This window comes from Lithobates pipiens, unplaced genomic scaffold (genome assembly GCF_037356315.1).
Source record: "Lithobates pipiens isolate NorthernLeopardFrog02 unplaced genomic scaffold, aLitPip1_a1.2 Scaffold_8, whole genome shotgun sequence".
Lineage (NCBI taxonomy): Eukaryota > Metazoa > Chordata > Amphibia > Anura > Ranidae > Lithobates > Lithobates pipiens.
Window position 1 is genome coordinate 532213441 of NW_027507903.1, and position 22567 is coordinate 532236007.

General features: G+C 47.8%; 1 protein-coding gene across 2 annotated transcripts in view; it reads right to left on the reverse strand.

Annotated features, from left to right (window-relative positions):
- KANSL3 (KAT8 regulatory NSL complex subunit 3) overlaps positions 1 to 18962 on the reverse strand; it is a 154361-nt gene extending 135399 nt beyond the window's left edge. For both annotated transcript variants that reach the window (XM_077469540.1, XM_077469541.1), the window contains exons 1-7: positions 18807 to 18962; positions 8266 to 8527; positions 1558 to 1728; positions 1361 to 1451; positions 1031 to 1216; positions 733 to 864; positions 527 to 643 (exon numbers count right to left, since the gene is read on the reverse strand). In XM_077469540.1, the coding sequence (XP_077325666.1) occupies positions 527 to 643; positions 733 to 864; positions 1031 to 1216; positions 1361 to 1451; positions 1558 to 1728; positions 8266 to 8507 (939 nt within the window). In that variant the 5' untranslated portion in view covers positions 8508 to 8527; positions 18807 to 18962. The remainder of the gene's footprint in view (positions 1 to 526; positions 644 to 732; positions 865 to 1030; positions 1217 to 1360; positions 1452 to 1557; positions 1729 to 8265; positions 8528 to 18806) is intronic.
- Positions 18963 to 22567: the final 3605 nt, after the last annotated feature.

Consider the following 22567-nt stretch of genomic DNA (forward strand, 5'->3'; position numbering starts at 1 on the left):
ATTAATACTTCTTTTTTCCTATTACCAAATACACTAATAAAATAGGTATATGTAAGGGTAAATAAATTACCGTTTCTTATATGCAGTGAAGTGACTAGCCTCAAGAGATACACAGAAATGAAACAAATTCCCCTACAAGTTGTACCCTTTTATGTGCAGTCTTCTATTATTGCATCCATTCAAAGTGCAGAATTTATAAAGCTTGGCTGCACGTTCAGAAAACAAAAAAGGTGGTGGAGAGCTGAAGATGCATGCTACTGAGCTCAGCGAGGAGATCTCTGAGATCTGACTGGAGGGGAGGGAGCATGTGGCACATGGGAAGAGATTTGAGGCTGTCAATCTGCTGGAGCTCCTGTCCCTATCACCTTTCTTCTCTTGGTGTCAGGATAGAGGAACAAAGCAGCAGATAGAAATGACACTTAGTGCTCTTAATACAAGCACACACTATAGAGGGATATGCTTTGTTCATATTTCATATCTGAGGTTTACAACCACTTTAAGTAATAATCAGTGTACTAAAACAAACCTTAGCTAAACAGGAGAGCTGGGATTGCCAGAAACGGTGTCGCCGCGAAGTGGGAAATATTGAATTGGTTGGCCCTGATGGAGCAATGAGGATGAGAGGGGAACCTGGGAGTTTGCTCTGAAAAAAAAAAAAAAAAAAAAAGATTTAGTAAGAGATTTGGAAATAAAATCAGGAAAAAAAGCAAGACACAATGTGAATATATTTACAGGCTTGTTATGGGATAGTACTCCAACTGCTGGATCCCATGGTCTCTTCAATAGTAGAGATAATGCTTCTGCACTGGCTCCTCCTGATCTGACAGTCGTGGCTAGTAGCATGCGATCAATAAGAGCCGGTACCTGTAGAGAGCCACGACACATTATCTCATTACACACACACAGGATATATGTCCAGCCATATACAGCATGATTACAAACACAGCCAAATCTTCATCTTCCGATACCACATAATTTGGACAGACATATTATTTACATACATTGTTAGCTATGCCAAATGAAGCAGTACCTTGCCTTTCAATGTCTGCAGCGCATCCAGATATGCAGCAAGCAGTGGTAAACTGAGGGTTTCCACCAGTGTGCTATGCAGCCACTGCACTAGTTTGGTGTCCCATCCTACTGAGGCGAGAGCTTGACGTACCCGACGGGCACACTTGTCCACAGCAATTCTTCTCAGCACTGGCTCATTGGTTGCCTGAAGGGGCAATAAGTAAAGACTGCTTTCATGATACAAATTTAGGACAATTACCTAGATTTAACTGCCAACATCTGGCCTGGTCAAAGCGCTATACAAGTTCAGTGAAGAAAGGCAGCAAGAAAAACCAGCACATGTACTTACACCATCATTAGCAAGTCGAGCAAGGCGGTCAGCTTGTAACGTTTTCAGGACCTTGTTAAAAAGCTTATTCTGCGAGGTACTCCAACCAGTCCTAATAGCAATTGATAATAAAACCACATTAAAAAGGGTAAGATGTAATTAACCAAAATGTGCTTGTGCATTTGAAAATCCACTTTGATACAAAAGCAAAAACAAACCTATTAAGGTGATCTTCCCAGTCATCAGGTGGTGGAGGAGCTTCAGTGTCTGTTCGCACAAAGATCACATGACGTTCACACTCATTCATAACACTTCGAGCCTTCTGGTTATCATATAATGGCATGGAAATGGGAGTGACAGTCTCAACATCAATTGGAACATCTGCCTCTCTGCAAAGTGGTAAAATGAAAATGATCAGGCCAACACAATGACAACTATTAGTATGAGTACTATTAAGGTATATTGTTTTTTTGCAGATTTATTTACAGTGGCAAGAAACGTATGTGAAGCCCATGGACTTAACTGGTTTTCTATAGTAATTTTACATAAAATGTGCTGGAGGAAAAAGGAAGTGAACCCCCAGGAGGCAACAGCTGGTCAAACTTCCTTCGAGCAGAAATTACTTCAAGCAAGCTAGCCCTGGATCAGACCTGCACAGCGTTCAGGAGGAATTTTTGACCATTCCTCCTTACAAAACTGCGAAGCCAGCCCAATCATGATGTTCCTTCCACCATACTTTAATATTGGGATGATGTTTTGACGTTGGTAAGCTGTTACCTTTTTTGTGCCATGCTTTCCGAACAATTCAACTTTAGTTTCATCAGTCTAAAGACATTTTCTTAGTAGCGTTGCAGTTTTCCAGGGTGCTCAAACTTTGGGCACACAGCAATGTTCTTTTTGGAGAGCAGTAGCCTCCTCCATGGCTTTCTGTCATAGACATCCTGCCTGTTCAAAGACTTATATATGGTAGACTCGTGAACAAGGATGTTTGCCAGTTCCAGGGATGCCCTCAAACCTTAAGCTGTTTCGCGATTCATAGTTCACATCAGCTGATGCTTCTTGTGAACGGCAATTCTAAAATGCTTGAGTGTCTTTTATGTATCAAAATAGCTCTAAACCATACCTCTAAGCTCATTAATTGGACTCGGGTATGCAAACTATGGACTCCAAACAGTTTCTGTTGAAGTAAGTCTATGGGTTCACTTAGAAATGCTATTGGAAGGATTTGCATTGGACTTTATAGGCACTGAGATGGTGAGGATGTACAGTAATGCACGAAAGTGAGTACACCCCTCACATTTTGGGAAATATTTCATTATATCTTTTCATGTGACAACACTGAAGAAAATACACTTTGCTACAATGTTAAGTAGTGAGTGTACAGCTTGTATAACAGTGGAAATTTGCTCTCCTCTCAAAATAACTCAACACAGCCATTAACGTCTAAACCGCTGGCAACAAACATAAGTATATCCCTAAGTGAAAATGTCCAAATTGGGCCCAAACTATCAATATTGTGTGGCCATCATTTTACAGCACTGCTTTAACTCTATTGAGCATGGAGTTCACCCGAGCTTCACAGGTTGCCACTGGAGTCCTCTTCCAATCCTCCATGACAACATCACAGAGCTTGCGTATGTTAGAGACCTTGCGCTCCACCATCTTACATTTGCGGATGCCCCACAGATGCTCAATAGAATTTAGGTCTGGAGACATGCTTGGGCAGTCCATCACCTTTACCCTCAGCTTCTTTAGCAAAGCAGTGGTCGTATTGGAGTTGTATTTGGGGTCGTTATGTTGGAATACTGCCCTGCGGCCCAGTCTCCGAAGGGAGGGGGGATCATGCTCTGCTTCAGTATGTCACAGTACATGTTGGCATTCATGGTTTACTCACTCAATGAAATGTAGCTCCCCAGTGCCAGCAGCACTCATGCAGCCCCAGACCATGACACTCCCACCACCATGCTTGACTGTAGGCAAGACATACTTGTCTCCATACTCCTCACCTGGTTGCTGCCACACACACTTGAAACCATCCGAACCAAATAAGTTTATCTTGGTCTCATCAGACCACAGGACATGGTTCCAGTAATCCATGTCCTTAGTCTGCTTGTCTTCAGCAAACTGTTTGCGGGCTTTCTTGTGCATCATCTTTAGATGTGGCGTCCTTCTGGGATGACAGCCATGCAGACCAATTTTATGCAGTGTAACCTCTGCAGCAATGCTGGCAGCACTCATACGTCTATTTTGCAAAGAAAACCTCTGGTTATGACACGGAGCATGTGCACTCAACTTCTTTGGTCAACCATAGCGAGGCCTGTTCCGAGTGGAACCTGTCCTGTTAAACCACTGTAGGGTCTTGGCCACCGTGCTAAAACAGAGCAGTTTCAGGGTCTTGGCAATCTCCTTATAGTCTAGGCCAGGGGTAGGCAACCTCGGCCCTCCAGCTGTGGTGAAACTACAAATCCCATCATGCCTTTGCCTCTAGGAGTTATGTCTGTGATTGTTTGGGTCTTGCAATGTTTCATGGGACTTGTTTCAAAACAGCTGGAAGGCCGAGATTGCCTACCCCTGGCCTAGGCCACCTTTATGTAGAGCAGGGATATGCAATTAGCGGACCTCCAGCTGTTGCAGAACTACAAGTCCAATGAGGCATAGCAAAACTGATGGCCACAAGCATGGCACAGAGAGGCAGAGACATGATGGGACTTTTTTAGTTTTGCAACATCTGGAGGTCTGCTAATTGCATATCCCTGATATAGACCAACAATTCTTTTTTTTTCAGATCCTCAGAGAGTTCTTTGCCATGAGGTGCCATGTTGAATTTCCAGTGACCAGTAAGAGATAGTGAGAGCGATAACACTAAATTTAAACACACCTGCTCCCCCCAATCATACATGAGACCTTGTAACACTAACGAGTCACCTGACACTGGGAGGGAAAATGGCTAATTGAGCCCAATTTGGACATTTTCACTTAGAGGTGTACGCACTTTTGTTGCCATCAGTTTAGACATTATTGGCTATGTGTTGAGTTATTTTGCGGGGACAACAATTTGTTATACAAGCTGTACACTCACTACTTTACATTGTAGCAAAGTTTCTTTGCTTCTCTAAAATATTTACAAAAATGAGAGGGGTGTACTCACTTGTGATATACTGTGGATGTAACATCCTCACCATCATCATGCTGAGTGATCTTTGGTGCAGATGTCACAACGCAGTTCTACGTTCATGATCAGGATACACTACTACCCCTCTGCTGCAGCTACTGAGAAATTATTTTTTCTAGATGTTTTGAAGCTTTGACTGTTGTATAGGATCCCTATAGGCTTGTTATATGCCTCCTCTCTACCCAGTATGCTATATCATGCTACATTTGTAACCATTGCTAAATCGGGGTTCAATACTGTCTCCACCAACATAGACCAGTCATAAATGCGATGACACTTGTCTGCAACATCCGCCGTATCCTGGATAATTACCTACTTTGTTACCAACTACTGGTTGAGGTGCATATTAATGCAACATGTAGAGTCGAGCTACTGCACACTATGATCAACTCACACCAAGCCCGATAGAACAATAACTGTTCATCATGATCATTCAGGAGTATATTTCTTGGTGTATGGGTTGTGTGTTGTAATAGCATATAGGAAATTTCTACTTTGCAAAGTTTTTAAACTAGCGTCTGTCAGGTTGTTCATTTTTAATCAATTTGTAATAAAAACATTTTTATCTTTAAACGTGTATCTCAGTGCCTATAAAGTCTAATACCAATCCTTCCAAAAGCATTTCCAGTTAATGTGATGTGGCATATATGCGGTATATATTGTTTTGGTATCCACAGCACCACCCTGTGGTGATACTTCAAAATTGTCTATTTCAATCTATGGATTCACTTAGTTTTTCCTCCAGCATTGTGCATGTTTAAGACAGGGCTTGACAAATTTGCTTAGAATCTAGGAGCCAGTTGAAAAAGTTAGGAGCCAGTTATTTAAATCCTCTGCCCAGCGCCCAGAACTGCATGTCTGGGGCATCGGTCAATAAAAATTGCTCATGCCTGATGCCAAGAGAAAAAGACAATATTTAAGAAATTAAAAAAAATAAAAATCAACATTTGTTTTGTTATAAGATTTTGCAAATAAGTTTTTTTTCCTCCTTCACTGATGTGCTTTGATAGGCTGCACTAATTGGCACTGATGGGGCGGCATTGAGGTTGGAACTGATGGGCACTGACAGATGGCACTGATGGGCACCAATAGGCAGCAGAGGTGCCATTAATGGGAACTGCCAGGTGGCACTGATGGGCAGCACTGGCAGGTGGCACTAACTGGCATTCGCAGACGGCACTGGCAGGTGGCACTGGCACTAACTAGCGGGTGGCACTAACTGGCACTGGCAGGTGGCAATGGGTGGCACTGGCAGGTGGCAATGGGTGGCACTGGCAGGTGGCAATGGGTGGCACTGGATTGCACTGGCAGGTGGCACTGATAGGTAGCACTGCTTGGCACTGGCAGATGGCATTGGCAGGTGGCACAGATTGGCAAGTGGCACTGGATTGCACTGGCAGGTGGCACTGGTTGACACTGGCAGATGGCATTGGCAGATGGCACTAGCTGGCACTGGCAGGTGGCACTGGATTGCACCGATTGGCACTGGCAGGTGGCACTAACTGGCAGGTGGCACTGGATTTGCACTGGCAGGTGGCACTGGCAGATGACATTGGCAGGTGGCACTAACTGGCATTGGCAGGTAGCACTGGCAGATGGCACTAACTGGCATTGGCAGGTGGCACTGGATTGCACTGGCAGGTGGCAATGGTTGGCACGTGGCACTGGCAGGTTTCACAGCCGATAGTGTAACTGTATGCTCCCTGCAGTGCTGCACTGTGTGAAACTGTATGGAGAGAGAGGAGCTGACAAAGTCAGCGTGATGTCAGAGGTGGGCGGGACCTGGCAGCTATCCAGCCAATGATTGGGCTGCTTAAGAAAGGGGAGGGGCCCGCCCCGCCCAGATCCCATCCCATTGGCTGGTGTTGGGAAACTGGGTCCCGCCCACCCCGACATTCAACCTCAATTTTGACAGCTCCTCTCTACACAGTTTCACACACTGCGGCGCTGCTCTGCCATGAGTGTGTGGAGAAGGGAGGAGGATGTCAGAGGCTGCTGAGCTGCTCTCTTCCTGCTCCATCCCGACTATCAGACAGTGCTCTGTGTCTGGAGGCACCAGACACAGAGCAACAGAGGCACCTGTCAGTGACAAAAACCCAGGAGCCACGACACAATTTCTAGCCGCAACAGCGACCTGGTGCCTGGGATTTGTCGAGCCCTGGTTTAAGACTTGTGTCAGCTTTAAGTGTTACTAAACCCTGCTTTCACTATGTCTCATCTCCCACAGTACATAGAATATGGAAATACTATTATTTTAGTAAAAATAAATAGCTAAATAACTTTTGTCTTGTGACTTCTATCAGTGTCTGATTAAAGCTTGTAAAGGGGGGTCATTCTCCTCTGTCCTATGAAGCTGCATGACCCCTGACCCTAGGTCTGGACAGTACTGATTGGCCCTCTGGCAAGCATATGCACCCTATCTCAAAAAAAAAAAAAAAAACACTTCTCTAGCAATACACACCAAACTAGACATGTGCAGAGTGACCCAACACTTTTTACTATCAGGAGATGGATTGGGGAGTGTGGGAGAGGATCAGACAAGACAGGACCAAACAGCTTTTTTACAAAATGCAGAGGATTAACCCAGTAGGTTCCACAGTGAGTATAACAAGCATGATTTACTGCATACACAGACTGATTTTACTGTTGTGGGTTTAGAAACACTTTAAAAAGAGAAGTATTTTTTTTTGTTTGTTTTTTTACAGAATCATACTTACCTAGGTGGATGCAGCATCGGTCCCCTGGCGCCTCCGCACAGAGAACTGAGTGATCGAACAATGCCGATGGATCAGTTCTCATAGCTCCCCAAGCAGAGAGCTGCTGACTGTCAAACCTCAGGGAGCGGCCATCTCAGACTCTCAGCTGTTCACTGAGGCGAGTATCAGTCCAATCACCTGGCGGATACAGACTTTATTGTTGTGATGACGCGGTGCCTGGACTGATTTCTGTGACGTCAGCAGATAGTGGAATTCAGTTTTGCACTCTTGTGACCCATAGGAGAAGCCCAGCCAAACAAGCTTAGGGTGGACTTCTCCTTTAAGCACATTGGGGCCAATTTACTAAAACTGGAGAGCACAAAATCTGGTGCAACTGTGCATGCCAGCCAATCAGCTTCTAACTTCAGCTTGTTCAACTAAGCTTGGACAAAAAAAAAAAAAAAACTGGAAGCTGATTGGTTTCTATGCAGAGCTGCACCAGATGTTGCACTCTGCAGTTTAAGTAAATCAACCCCATTCTGTTTGTCTATTGTTGTGACTATATATGAGGATCAGATCACATTTTATGGCAAATTACTGCAGAAAAACAATTCCAAGAGGTGTACATACTTTTTCTTGCCACTGTACATAAACCTTTGTTTAACCCCTTCCACCCAGCACAGGTGTACCTCTAACTGGGTCTTAATGTCCAGGGAACAGAAATGACTTCCTGATCATGTGACCACCTGTCACATGATCGGAAGTCAGTCAAGCCAGCTCGCAATCAGTATGAGACCAGGAGCTATCTATGACAGCTCAGTCGCTTTGCTGAGTGTTTGCAGGAAGTGTGCTCTCAGCATAGGAACCTTGGCTGTCCATGGACACATATGTGCAGCATGTGGACATTAAAGCCTAACATCTTTGCAGCTGCATAGATTTGTTATATTGGCAGCAAGAGGTTAATCAGAATATATTTTTCTAAAAATGTTGAAACAATAAGATCCACATTAATTTTCAAACTGTCTTCTTAGAATTATTAAAAAGAATCCAAAACTTACATTGCACTTTCCTGCTGTCTACGAGGCGTGATGAAAAGGGTACGGGTGGGACGGGCATTGCTGGCATCAGGGTGGGCACTCCAAGGCTTGGCATAGCTGTGATCAAGAAATACCAAGTCCAACTCTCGTTCATGCACAGACAACTGGAAAAGAAGGGATGTGCCCATTCGACGCGCTGAAGACTGCAGGTCTCGCTCACTTGTCCTGTGTGACATTTTTGCCACACCACAGACCCCAGGCATGGGACACAGTATAATAAAACCTGTAAATGAAGAGAGTATATTAAACTTTATTATGCGATTATACTGGAAACTACCACTTCTCCCAAATATGGCTTGGATATGGACATCATATCTCATCAGATAAACAGAGCTCATGCCTGCTCAACTTACATGGTTAAAGTGATTTTAAGGGTTTGTTTTATTTTTTTTTTAAAACAAAAAAAAAGCACATCATACTTACCTCCACTGTGCAGCTCGTTTTGCAGAGTGGCCTCAAATCTGCTCTACTGGGGATCCTCGGCGGCTCTCGCGGCTCCTCCCCACATCAGATAACCCCCTGGGAGAAGCGCTCTCCCGGAGGGCTACCTTGCGGACACGCTCCCAAGTCCAGCATTCGACATCCATAGAGGCCGAATGTAGGACTCGGCCCCGTCCCCATGTCATTGGATTTGACGGACAGCAGCAGGAGCCAATGGCTGCGATGCTATCTATCCAATCAAGAGCAGAGCGACAGCGTGTCCCCGTGGGTCAAGTTCTATGGCTCAGGTAAGTAAGTCCATTCAGCTGCTGGGAAAGGAAAGGGAGCTCTGTAAACGCTAAAGCCTGGTACACACTACTGACAGCTCTGGGTGGAGCCGCTGTACCAACAATCCAACATTAGTACAACAATCTTCCAGTTGAGCTGTTGTGTTCTGACAGGGGGACAGACCCCTCGCAAGAACCCTCCAATAAGTAGTCTCAGCTATCGGCTGAGAGCACTGATTGAGAGGCGGTCGGCTTCTGGTTGCCCAGCATGCTCGTCCGACAGAAGTGGGCCAAATGGCTGGCTGACGTACACACAGGCCGAATGGGGGCTGGTTTTTATTGAACTGGCCAATGTCGCCCGACATTTGGTCCGTGTGTACTATTCTTAAGGCTCTTATATCCCACCCATTTCAGCCATATGTGCCTCTAAATCCAAAAGCCATTTTTGTCACACCAGGAGGCTAAGCAGAGCAGTACAGAAATATAGGAAAAACAAGCATATGCACCTGGAAGAGGTGAATTAAAGTGAATCTAGACCCAGCCACTCTTATCCTTAAAGTGGAAGTAAACCCATGGATTTAAACAGTTTAAAAAAAAGGCATGCCGGGAATGCGAACTGCACATTGGCTGTGCTCTCAGCCAAACTATCAAACCATCCAATGGCTGGTGTCATAACGAATCACATTAAATCACAGTTGAAGATTAAACAGAGGCAAAGATGGCAGCTTCCTTGGCTGAAAACGATTCCTGTCCGCGCTATAGCGGAAAGACGGATACAGCGTGGACCTACATTGCTGGGAGGCCGTCAATGGACGGCCTCCCCTTTGCACGTCCCCTGCGGGTCGAGCATGGCACACTCTGATCACCATGTCAATGAGACTCGAGTGATCACAGATCGGCCCCTTACCACATGATCAGCTGATCACATAATGTAAACAGCAGCTTGGTGACCTTTCTTTTTTTCTCCTCACGTTGACAGTGTGGAGAAAAAAAAAGCTGATCACCGGCTTCTCTTGAAGGGACATCAGTCCCAAAGAGGAAAAGGCACAGCCACCACATCTGTGCCAACCAGTACCGCCTGCCAGTGCCATCAATCGGTGCCCATCGGTGAATATCAGTGCCACCTAGCAGTGCCCATTACTGCCACCTATCAATGCCCTTCAGTGCCACCTCATTAGTACCGCCTCATCAGCACGAGAAAAATTACCTGTTTGCAAAATTTTATAACAAAATATAAAACCAATAAAAAAATAAACAACAAGGATTTTACCAATTTTGTATACTGTGGCAGGTTGGCAAGGCTGTGCAAAACGCTGTAGCTGTAAGTTGCTCCTTCAAGACCTCATAGCAGGCGCAAGCGCCCGCCGTGTGTCCCTGGAGCCGATGCGCGTGCCTGGTGGGCACGATGTCCGCTGGGCACCCGCGATTGCTCGTGACAGAACGAGAACAGGAATGTGTGTGTAAACACAAATCACGGTTCTCTCAGGGGAGAGGAGACCGATTGTGTGTTCATACTAAGTATGAACACCGATTGGTCTCTTCCCCTACTCAGTCCCATCCCCCCCAACAGAACAAACCTAGGGTCCCCTTGATCGCCCCTAGTGTTAACCCCTTCCCTGCCAGTGACGTACAGTAATCAGTGGCTATTTTTAGCTCTGATCGCTGTATAAATGTCAGGGGTCCCAATATAGTGTCAAAAGTGTCTGATCTGTCCGCCGCATATGTTGCAGTCCTGATAAAAAAAAAAAAAAATGCTGATGCACTTTGAATGTTCTGATGGGAAAAGTTGCAGTGTCTGCATTAGGGATGCACTGAAATTTCGGCCTCCGAAACATATCGGCCAAAAATTGCATTTTCGGCAATTTGTCGAAAGAGAAATGTTGCCGATAATGGCACCGAAAAAAGGGGTGGCATGGACACTGGTGGGCACATGCATTGGTGAGGCTGCATGACAGGCATAGACAGGCTGCTGCATCTGATGGGCACAGACACTGGTGAGTCTGCATGAAGGGCACAGGCAGGGTGCTACAACTGATTGGTAGGCTGCATCGATCTCCCGTACCGTGTCCCCAGTCTCTGGCCATCTCCCGTACCCTGTCCCCAGTCTCTGACCATCTCCCGTACCCTGTCCCCAGTCTCTGACCATCTCCCGTACCCTGTCCCCAGTCTCTGACCATCTCCCGTACCCTGTCCCCAGTCTCTGACCATCTCCCGTACCCTGTCCCCAGTCTCTGACCATCTCCCGTACCCTGTCCCCAGTCTCTGACCATCTCCCGTACCATGTCCCCAGTCTCTGACCATCTCCCGTACCATGTCCCCAGTCTCTGACCATCTCCCGTACCATGTCCCCAGTCTCTGACCATCTCCCGTACCATGTCCCCAGTCTCTGACTATCTCCTGTATAAAAATATTTTTAACAACAGCCACTTTCGGTATGGGATTTCAGCCCACTTTATTTTTTATTTTCGGTATCAGTTTCGCCACCAAAAAACCCATTCGGTGCATCCCTGTAGAAGTATCTCACAATAAAATGACATTTTGGTTGCAGAGGATGCTGAAAATCTGATTGTATCTTAGTGTAGAGCCAAGCCAAGCCAACCAAGCAGGAAGTTACACTTTCAAAGGTGTTCTGTATACCAATGGTGTACAGAATGCCTTCATGTTGCCATTTTGCATTGAGTCTTACAGAAAATGACAGCACTACGATATGAAAAGGAAAGGTAACGTTTAAAGTGCTAGTAAAGTCTTGTGTGATATTTTTATCTGCAAGTAAGCTTATAAGAAAGCTTACTTAGGTAGAATGAATATCTCCTAAATATGCATCGTTTATGAGATATTCCAGCGAACAGCAGTCGGTGATGTCACCGGCACATGTGATCTAAAGGAAAGGCATACCCGCGCTGTTCCTTTAGAGCTCTGTGCTGTGCCTAGGGCTCCTGCATGGGAGGGACGTCATCGCAGGTCGGTCAGCAGGCTCAAGAGCCCACAAACCCAAAAAGGAAGACTGGGTGAAGATGGAAGCCCTGTTAATGGTGACAGAGTGCCGCTAGAGGGCTTTGTTTAAAAGGTAAGTACCGGCATTTTATAATGCGTTATTATTCGATGCATACCAGCACATTATGACATTACCTTATAGGGGGAAACCTTATTTTACCCCAAAAACTTTACGACAGCTTTAATAACATTAACTTACAATATGGCTTATGTCAGAGCTCGACAAACCCCGGGCGCCAGGTCGCATTTGCGACTAGACTTAGCGACCTGGGGCAGCACAGCTGGGAGGTATCCTGTCTCCATGCACACCCCCCTCCCCCCCAGCGTGATCGCGTTGGGCCGCGCCGCCACCGGCAATTGAGGCCGCGGCTTTGAGGCCTTCTGAGGTCCTATGCTTCCTTCTGGAATCTGGTGCCCTCTTGTGGTGGCCATTGGTATGACAACCAGCAATGCTAATGAAGCTTCCCCTGCCTGTTTTCACTGCCCACCTATCTCCTTCCCTTTACTTAGAACCCCTAAACATTATATATATATTTTTTTATTCCAACACCCTAGAGAATAAAATGGTGGTCGTTGTAATACTGTCTGCCGAACCGTATTTGCGTGGCGGCCTTACAAGCGCACTTTTTTGGGGAAAAATTAATTAAAAAATAAGACAACAGTAAAGTTAGTCCAACTTTTTTTATATTGTCAAAGATAATGTTACGCCGAGTAAATTGATACCCAACATGTCACGCTTCAAATTTGCGCCCGCTCGTGGAATGGTGACAAACATTTACCCTTTAAAATCTCCATAGGCGACATTTAAAAAAATTATACAGGTTGCATGTTTTGAGTTACAGAGGAGGTCTAGGGCTAGAATTATTGCTCTCGCTCTACAGATCACGGCGATACCTCACGTGTGGTTTAAACACCGCTTTCATATGCAGGCGCTACTCATGTATGCGTTCGCCTCTGCACGTGAGCTTGGCGCGACGGGGCGCATTGCAAAATTTTTTTTTTCTTATTTTAACTTTTATTTTAAAGAGGAAGTAAACCCTTCCAAACAACTTGGACCTACAGGTAAGCCTAGATTAAGGCTTACCTGTAGGTCCAAGCAATATCTCCTAAACCTATATGGTTTAGGAGATATTTGCCCGAAAATGGGCACCGCTGTCTACGGCGCATGCGCCGTAGACAGCGGCGCGCAGGCGCACTAAATGCGGCAAATCCATGAATGGATTTGCCAAATTTGTCGACTCCCGTGCGCATGCGCGGGAGTGACGTCATCGCGGCTTCGCCGAGTGGCAGCAGCGGAGCTGCGAGACGCGACTCCCGTGCGCATGCGCGGGAGTGACGTCATCGCGGCTTCGCCGCTGTGATTCGTCGGAGCTGCGAGACGCCACCAGCAACATGGATGCGGCGGACTACAGGGATCAGCGGCGACTTCGCTGGCTCCTGTGTCAGGTAAGTGACACATAATGAGCTACTATGCGATGCATAGTAGTCCATTATGCTTTACCTTTGCAGGGAAAAAAAGAGGAAGTAAACCCAACCCAGAAAGACGTCAGATCTCATATTTACACTAAAATACAATTTAAAAATTGACTTGGAGACAGGTGGGGGGGGGCCCCATCTTCCCCTCACTCGTCTCCACGACCAGGGACAGGGCCGGATCGCCGTTATCAACCTGGCTCCTACATTTTTAAGCTGGCTCCTAGATTCCAAGCAAAATTGTCAAGCCCTGCCTTATGTAGCAATTGTATATGCCATATATAGTTTTTTTTGTTTTTGTTTTTTTGCAGACTTAGATAACAAGGGGGTCAATTCACAAATTGTTACCGCATGCAATAACGCAGCTACACAATATGCAATAATATATTTGCATATATTATTGCATGTGGTAAATTAAAGCGGGGTTCCACCCTAAAGTGGAACTTCCACTGATCAGAACCCTCCCCCCCTCCGGTGTCACAATTGGCACCTTTCAGGGGGGACAGGTATTTACACCCACTTCCGGGCATAGACTCCCGTGGGAGTCTATGCCTCTTCCTGTCCTGCCGCGCTGTCTGCTGGGACACACACGGGTCCCAGAGACAGCGCAGACAATTCCTATTGCGCTGAGCGACTCGCGCATGCGCAGTAGGGAACCGGGAAGTGAAGCCGATTCGCTTCACTTCCTGATTCCCTCACCTAGAATGGTGGCGGCAGCAGCCGAGAGATCGATCGGCCTCGGCATCGCTGGACCATTTATTAAAAGTCAGCAGCTGTAGTATTTATAACTGCTGGCTTTTAATATTTTTTCCCCCCTTACAGTCCCGCTTTAAGTCCAATTCAAATATAATTAAAAAAAAGTGCTTGTAAATAGCACTTTAAAAAAAGAGCATGCAGGGTTTTGCTGGCGGTATTACATGCCAGGGAACCCCCACACTGTTTTTTTTTTACCAAATAGCTGGTTGCTAAGGCCCCCACAGTCCATACCAGACCCATGTCTGAGCATGCAGGTCAGGGAACGGGGTTTTGGAGACACACAAGACTCCCATGTTGAGGGCCACATGCCCTCACCATGGGAACACTAGGTGACATAGCCAGGCGGCCCCGCCTCTTACCTATATAAGAAGCCCACACTTTTTCTTCATCATTTTTATTGTCTGCTTTTTTTTTTTTTACATTCAGCTGTCAGCGAGGAACCTGCTGACAGCTGATGAGTCATCGGTTGGGGGCTGCTCCTTAGCAACCAGCGCAATGCGGTATATTACCGCATTAAATAATGTGGAAATTACTGCTAAATCAAATCTCAAATTTAGTATGTAAGCAAAATTCTTAATGAATTGAACACCTGCACAATTGCTACCACATACTGTATTTTACCACATTTTTTAACTCTTTGTGAATTGACCTCAAGATGATTACATATTATAAATTGCCAACTTTATTACCCTCGAGTCATCTTTGAAAAGAGATGAAAGCAGAAGTCCAGACAAACTTTTTTTTATACATTTGAACGGACAGAATGGGTTAGAACCTCTGTCAGGTTTCAATTACTGCCTGTGTCCCTGCTGGGGTTGACACCCCCCCCCCCATTCAATCCTAGGCAAGAATTACTTGAATGCAGCCTCCTGAGATATCACTGTCATATCCCAGGAGGCTTCCCCAAAGCACCAGACAAATATTTTATCTAGATCAGCCTTATCAGAACGCTTGCTGCAAAATCCCAATAGAGACAGTCAGCTCCTAATAACAAAGTAAAGCAAGATAGTAGCATGGAAATTGCAGCAGAACAGTACCGGGAGAAAAGGACAATGTAGGATTTACTAAGATTGTGAGTATGTTTTTCTTGCATATAAGGCTTGTGTCCGTACACACCCACCTACCTCCAATCTAATCCAGTCCACTAAAAACAAATGGAACGGACCCTGTCCCCCTCCTAAGCAGATCGGATCGGAGGGCAGTTGGTTGTAAATGGACAGCGGAGTCCGTTTACACCGCCTGTCCATAGAGCATAGTGGGCTCTGTCCATGTATGTTCTGCATAAACTGCGCAGACATGGACCAGGGGCGCGCAGTGGCTCAAAATCCTGAGGACGGTTTATAATGTCCTGTAAGGTTTTGAAACCACTTTGCAGCCATTATTTGACAATTGGCGGGCAGCAAGTGGTTAAATACCCCTTTAAAGCGGAGGTACGCCCAAAAAACAAAAAGCCTGCAGCTACACATACTGCAGCTGCTGGCTTTTAATATAATCAGACACTTACCTGTCCTGGAGTCCAGCGATGTCAGCACCGCAGCTGATGTATCCCCCGCCCCCCCCCCCCCAAAAAGGTGGCAATTGTAGCACCGGAGGGGGTAGAGGAGACAAATGAGCAGAATTTCCACTTTTGGGTGGAACTCCGCTTTAAGGGAAAAAAAAAAGTCCCAGTAGCAGTTTTTTTTAGGGTGTGCCCCCCAAATATCTTTTTTGTCTATTGTATGGATTCTGACCAAATCCTTTTGGGTGGAGCACCCCACTCCCTCAGTAAGTACCTCTCATTAGTGACCACCTGTGTCGTGGTGGAGACCTCATTCTCCCATATAGAGGAGTATAGCGCCCGTGCTTCAGAGAAGCAGGATCTCCCAATCTATGGATAGTGTAGGACCCACTAATCATGGGGTACTTTGTCACAGTAAGTGGGCTTAAAGTGGTTGTAAACCCTTACAAACCACTTAGACCTACAGGTAAGCCTAGATTAAGGCTTACCTGTAGGTCCAAGAAACATCTCCTAAACCTATACAGTTTAGGAGACATTTACAAAAAGACAGGCACCGCTGTCTACGGCGCACTGAGCAGGCCGCAGATCACTGCAATATGCTGCTTGTGTCAGCTCCCGTGCGTACACTTGGGAGTGACACCATCGCGGCACCGACGAATCGCTGCGCCGGAGCAGTCACTCTGGCATACATGGCAGCGGTGAAGATGAAGACAGAGGACCGCTTTGGGGGGGCTTCGTTCTCAGGTAAGTTATTCATAATGAGCTAGTATGCACAGCATACTAGCTCATTATGCCTGTCTTGCAGGTTGCATTTTTTTATTGCCCTTACTTCCTCTTTAAGTACCGTATAGCAATATGGTGTGACCAAACCCCCATATTTTTTGAAAATGTCTAGGGGTTTTAAAAAAGCCTTTCTGGAGGTAAATGTTAGTTTTGCATGTGTGCGCTATATATAATATTTTTTGTTCCAGTAGCAGTATCGCCCCTCACCTCCTAAATACTAACCTATGGGTGCTTTCACACTGCTCCATTGGGAAAAAAACATGCATTAAAACACATACGCATTTTGTAATCTTTTCTGCTGCTTGACTTCCAACATGGACATGCAACAAAAAATAAAATAAAAACACAACTGTGGTGTGTTTTTGATGTGTTTTCTATTCATTTTAATGGCGAGCTGCATATTTGGTCCAGTTTTGAAAAGTGTACTGCAGCGGTGTGAAAAGTCCCAACAGGATTTAGATGGGAGATATTGTTATTGTGATTTTAGCAAGGTAAAAACTAAGCAAAAAGTCCTCACTTGAGCTAACACTGTGCCCATCTGTAACAGCTCTCTCTATGCAGGGGCAGCTGTTGATCAAATCCTGTAAGCTGAGGGGAATTGCTAAGCCAGGCGTGTCTATGGAAACACGCAGCACAGCTCAGAAGTAAGCCCACATGCCCAGGAGAGGAGGACTGGGGACCCTCTGTGCAATTCCAGTACACATAGCAGGTACACGTATAACAGGTTTGATATTTCTGAAAAGAAATTAAAAAAACCTTTAACCCCAATATGGGGAGAGAGAGAGGGGGGGGGGAGAGAGAGAGAGGGGGGGAGAGAGAGAGAGAGAGAGAGAGAGAGAGAGAGAGAGAGAGAGAGAGAGAGAGAGAGAGAGAGAGAGGAGAGAGGAGGGGAGAGAGAGAGAGAGAGAGAGAGAAATCGAGGGGACGAGAGGCGGAAATCGAGGGGACGAGAGGCGGAAAATCGAGGGGACGAGAGGCGGAAAATCGAGGGGACGAGAGGCGGAAAATCGAGGGGACGAGAGGCGGAAATCGAGGGGACGAGAGGCGGAAATCGAGGGGACGAGAGGCGGAAATCGAGGGGACGAGAGGCGGAGGGGGGAAATCGAGGGGACGAGAGGCGGAGGGGGAAATCGAGGGGACGAGAGGCGGAGGGGGGAAATGGAGGGGACGAGAGGCGGAGGGGGGAAATAAAAAATCGAGAGGACGAGAGGCGGAGGGGAAATCGAGGGGACGAGAGGCGGAGGGGGGGGTGAAATCGAGGGGACGAGAGGCGGAGGGGGGGGGGAAATCGAGGGGACGAGAGGCGGGGGGGGAAATGGAGGGACGAGAGGCGGAGGGGGGAAATAAAAAATCGAGGGGACGAGAGGCGGGGGGGGGGGGGGGGAATCGAGGGGACGAGAGGCGGGGGGGGGGGGGGGGGGGGGAATCGAGAGGACGAGAGGCGGAGGGGAAATCGAGGGGACGAGAGGCGGAGGGGGGGGGTGAAATCGAGGGGACGAGAGGCGGAGGGGGGGGGGGGAAATCGAGGGGACGAGAGGCGGAGGGGGGGGGTGAAATCGAGGGGACGAGAGGCGGAGGGGGGGGGTGAAATCGAGGGGACGAGAGGCGGAGGGGGGGGGGAAATCGAGGGGACGAGAGGCGGAGGGGGGGGGGGAAATCGAGGGGACGAGAGGCGGAGGGGGGGGGGGGGGAAATCGAGGGGACGAGAGGCGGATCGAAGGGCTGGGAGGTGGAGGGGGGGGGGGGTCGAGGGGACGAGAGGCGGAGGGGGGGGAAATCGAGGGGACGAGAGGCGGAGGGGGGTCGAGGGGACGAGAGGCGGAGACGAGGGGGGGGCGAGAGGAGGGATCGAGAGGAGGGATCGAGAGGAGGGAATCGAGGGGACGAGAGGAGGGAATCGAGGGGACGAGCGGCGGAGGAGGGATCGAGAGGACACAGGGGACGAGCGGCGGAGGAGGGAATCGAGGGGACGAGGAGGAGGGATCGAGGGGACGAGAGGAGGGATCGAGAGGAGGGATCGAGGGGACGAGAGGAGGGATCGAGGGGACGAGAGGAGACGAGAGGAGGGATCGAGGGGACGAGAGGAGGGATCGAGGGGACGAGAGGTGGAGGAGGGGGACAGGGGAGAGAGGGGGACACGGGGTGGAGGGGGACAGGGATACACTCCCTACTACACCACCACAGCTACCCCAGCCAGGGCCGTACTGGCTCCACACAGCATTCTGTTGACATGGCAGCGAATTGTGCTTTGTCATGGCACTTCTGCACTCTCCCCACAGAACCGGACTCACCCGTCTCACTGCTCCGTGTAGTCTCTATATTTATCCCTCCTCATCGTCCCGGCTACCGTCCTGGGCTCCGCCCACTCCTCTTTGCTCCGGCTCCTCCCCGCCCACTCCGTTCTCCGGTGTCTCAGGCCTACAGCGTGCCGCGTACGTGCGCGCCTGTGTCTGCGCGTGCTCGCAGCGTCACGTGATTAGTGAGCGGGAAGTTTAGGCGTGGGTTGATGACGTACTCCTAGCTGTAGAAGTGATGCTGCGGTTGGTACTAAACGGTGAGAAAAGGCACGGTGGTAAAGTAGAGTTGATAGCATCCATTTGTTTAGATATGGATAGAGGCACTCTAATTATCACATTAAAAGAAGACATACCTCCCAACATTTTGAGATGGGAATGAGGGACACCTACTAGCAAATGTATATAGATATAGGACATGCTCCCTGTCACACCCCCTTAACCACTTGCTTACTGGGCACTTAAACCCCCCTCAGTCCCAGACCAATTTTCAGCTTTCAGCGCTGATGCACTTTGAATGACAATTGCGCGGGCATACAACACTGTACCCAAATGAAATTTTTATCATTTTTTTCCCCACAAATAGAGCTTTCTTTTGGTGGTATTTAGTTACAGCTCGGAGTTTTATTTTTTGCTAAACAAACAAAAAAAGATGCAAAAAAAAAAAAATCATGTTTTAATAGTTTGTTATAAAATTTTGCAAACGGGTCATTTTTCTCCTTCATTGAAGTGCGCTGATTAGGCGGCACTGATGGCTGCATTGGTGGGCACTGATGGCTGCATTGGTGGGCACTGATGGGCTGCATTGGTGGGCACTGATGGGCTGCATTGGTGGGCACTGATGGGCTGCATTGGTGGGCACTGATGGGCTGCATTGGTGGGCACTGATGGGCTGCATTGGTGGGCACTGATAGGCTGCATTGGTGGGCACTGATAGGCTGCACTGGTGGGCACTGATAGGCATAGTTAAGGCGGCACTAATAGGCACAGATAAGGCGGCACTGATGGGCACAGATAAGATGGCATGGATGGGTGGCACGGATGGGCACTGATAGGTACCACTGATAGATGGGCACTGATAGGTGGCTCTGATAGGTGGCACTGCTGGGCACTGATGGGCGGCACTAGGGTGCAGCACCTTTGAGGCACATTGTGGGCACTGTTGGTGGCACTGCTGGATGGCACTGTGGGTGGCACTATGGGCACTGCTGGGTGGCACTGATGGGGGGCACTTACTTTTATTCAGGATAGCACTGCGGTGGGCAGGTGGGCACTGGCAGGGGGCAGGTGGTCAGCTGTATTGCTGGCCGTGATCGGGACTGATGTCCCGATCACAGCCGCCGGTGATCGGCTTTTTTTTTCTCTCCTCGCGCTGTCAGCGCGAGGAGGAATAATAGCCGATTACCGGCTCCGTTCTATCACATGATCAGCTGTCATTGGCTGACAGCTGATCACGTGATAAGGGGTCGGGATCGACCCCTTACACGGATCGGCGATCAGGCGAGTCTCACGGACTCGCCGATCACAGAGCGCGCGCGCCCCTCAGGGCGCGCGCAGGCCGCTCGTACCCGGGACGACGTCAATAGACGTAGTCCCGGAAAAGTAGATCCGCACTAATGCCGTCATTTGGCAATAGCGCGGATCCCAAGTGGTTAAAGGAGAATCAACCCACGCTGATATAGGTTGGCTGAATGGCTCTGCTGGGCAAAACTCTGTATGGGCACATTGTTCCCTGTAAGAGCCACCAGGGGGTGCCTGCTGCTCTGCGGGGGGACTTGATGCGTGTGGCTGGTGGGCACAATTGCTGCCGGCTACCCGGAGAGCCAGCATGGGGATTTGTGTGTGTAAACATACAAATCCCTGTTCTGTCAGGGGAGAGGAGACATATTGTTTGTTCCTACTAAGTAGGAACAACAATATATCTCCTCCCCCAGTCAGTCATATCCTCATACAATAAGAAACACAAACTAGAGAACACAATTAACCCCTTGATCACCACTAGTGTTAACCCCTTCCTTGCCCATGACATTTATACAGTAATCAGTGCGTTTTTATAGCACTGATCGCTGTATAAATGTCACTGGTCCCAAAATGTCAAAAGTGTCCAATCTGTCCACCGCAATATTGCAGTCCTGCTAAAAATAGCAAATCACGGCCATTACTAGTAAAAAAAAATTGCCATAAATCTTTCCCATAGTTTGTAGACGCTATAACTTTTGCGCAAACCAAACAATATATGCTTATTGCGATTTGTGTTTACCAAAAATATGTAGAAGAATATATATTGGCCTAAACTGATGAAGAAATTTTGTTTTTTAAAAACATTTTTGGGGATATTTATTATAGTAAAAAGTATTGTTTTTTTTTTCCAAAATTGTCGCTAATTTTTTGTTTATAGCGCAAAAAATAAAAACTACAAAGGTGATCAAATACCACCAAAAGAAAGCTCTATTTGTGAGAGAAAAACCCACAAATTTAGTTTGGGTACAGCATTGCATGACCGCGCAACAGGAGTCCATTCACACAGGGGCAACACGACTTGCAGCGCGACTTTGGGAGGCAACTTGGACACGACTTGAGTATGAATCACAGCGAGACTTGGGGCGACTTACAACACAACTTTAAGTCGCCCCCTGGCCAGGCGACTTTGCCTGTGGCAAATCACAGAATAATCAGCTCTCAAGGGGTAACTCCACGCCAAATTTAAAAAAAGAAAACGGCATGGGTTCTCATCCAAGAGCATACCAGGCCCTTAGGTCTGTTATGGATTTTAAGGGGAACCCCCCTACACTGAAAAAACGGTGTGGTGGTCCCCCCAAAATCCATACCATACCCTTAACTGAGCACGCAGCCCGGCCGGTCAGGAAAGGATGTGGGGATGAGCGAGTGCCCCCCCCCCCGAACCGTATTAGGCCGCATGCCCTCAACATGGGGGGTGGGTGCTTTTGGGAAGGGGGGGCCGCAGGCCCTCCCCACTCCAAAGCACCTGTTAGGGCTGGCTTAGCCCTTCTTTCTCTGGGCTGGCTGCTCAGCTGTCGGCTAATTGCCAGCTCTCATCTCTTTCCAGAGTTACCAGCTGTTCCTGATCATGCTCGTCTGACCTGCCTACTAAGTGTGATTTAATTGTACTTCTGTCTCAGTCTGATTCATGGTTTCTGACAGCACCTTGTCCTTGTCCATGTTGATGAGGACAAGGGCCTCTTCCCGACAACCCTGGTTGTTGGGGTCTGTGGGCGGGGTTTTTTTTTTTTGGAATCACCCTATGTGAATGAGTATAGGGTACATCGTACACCTACCCATTCATCTGAGGGAAAAAAGTATCAATAAAAAAACACACTAGACAGGTTTTTAACGTAATTTATTAGGCAGCTTTGGGGGTCTTCTTCCGACATCTCCACTCTCTTCGGCCTCTTCTCCCGGTGTTCGGTTCTTCTCCCGCTCTACAGCCTGTTCTCATGCTCTCTGGTTCTTTTGCCGGGCTCCTCCGCTATCTTCTTCCAGCTCTTATACTAGCTCTGGCCCGGTCTTCTGCGTCGTCTTCTTCCCTCTTGACACAATGCTCTCTCCCGCTGTAATGCCGCGTGAGCAGTCCGCAACGACTTATATAGGCATGGGGCATGGTCACCGGGTGATGTCACCCGGTTATCACGTGGCATTACAGCGGGAGAGAGCGTCGTGTCAACATCAGAGGAAGAGAAGAGGGAAGAAGATGATGCAGAAGACCGGGACAACGCTGGTAAAAGAGCTGGAAGAAGAAC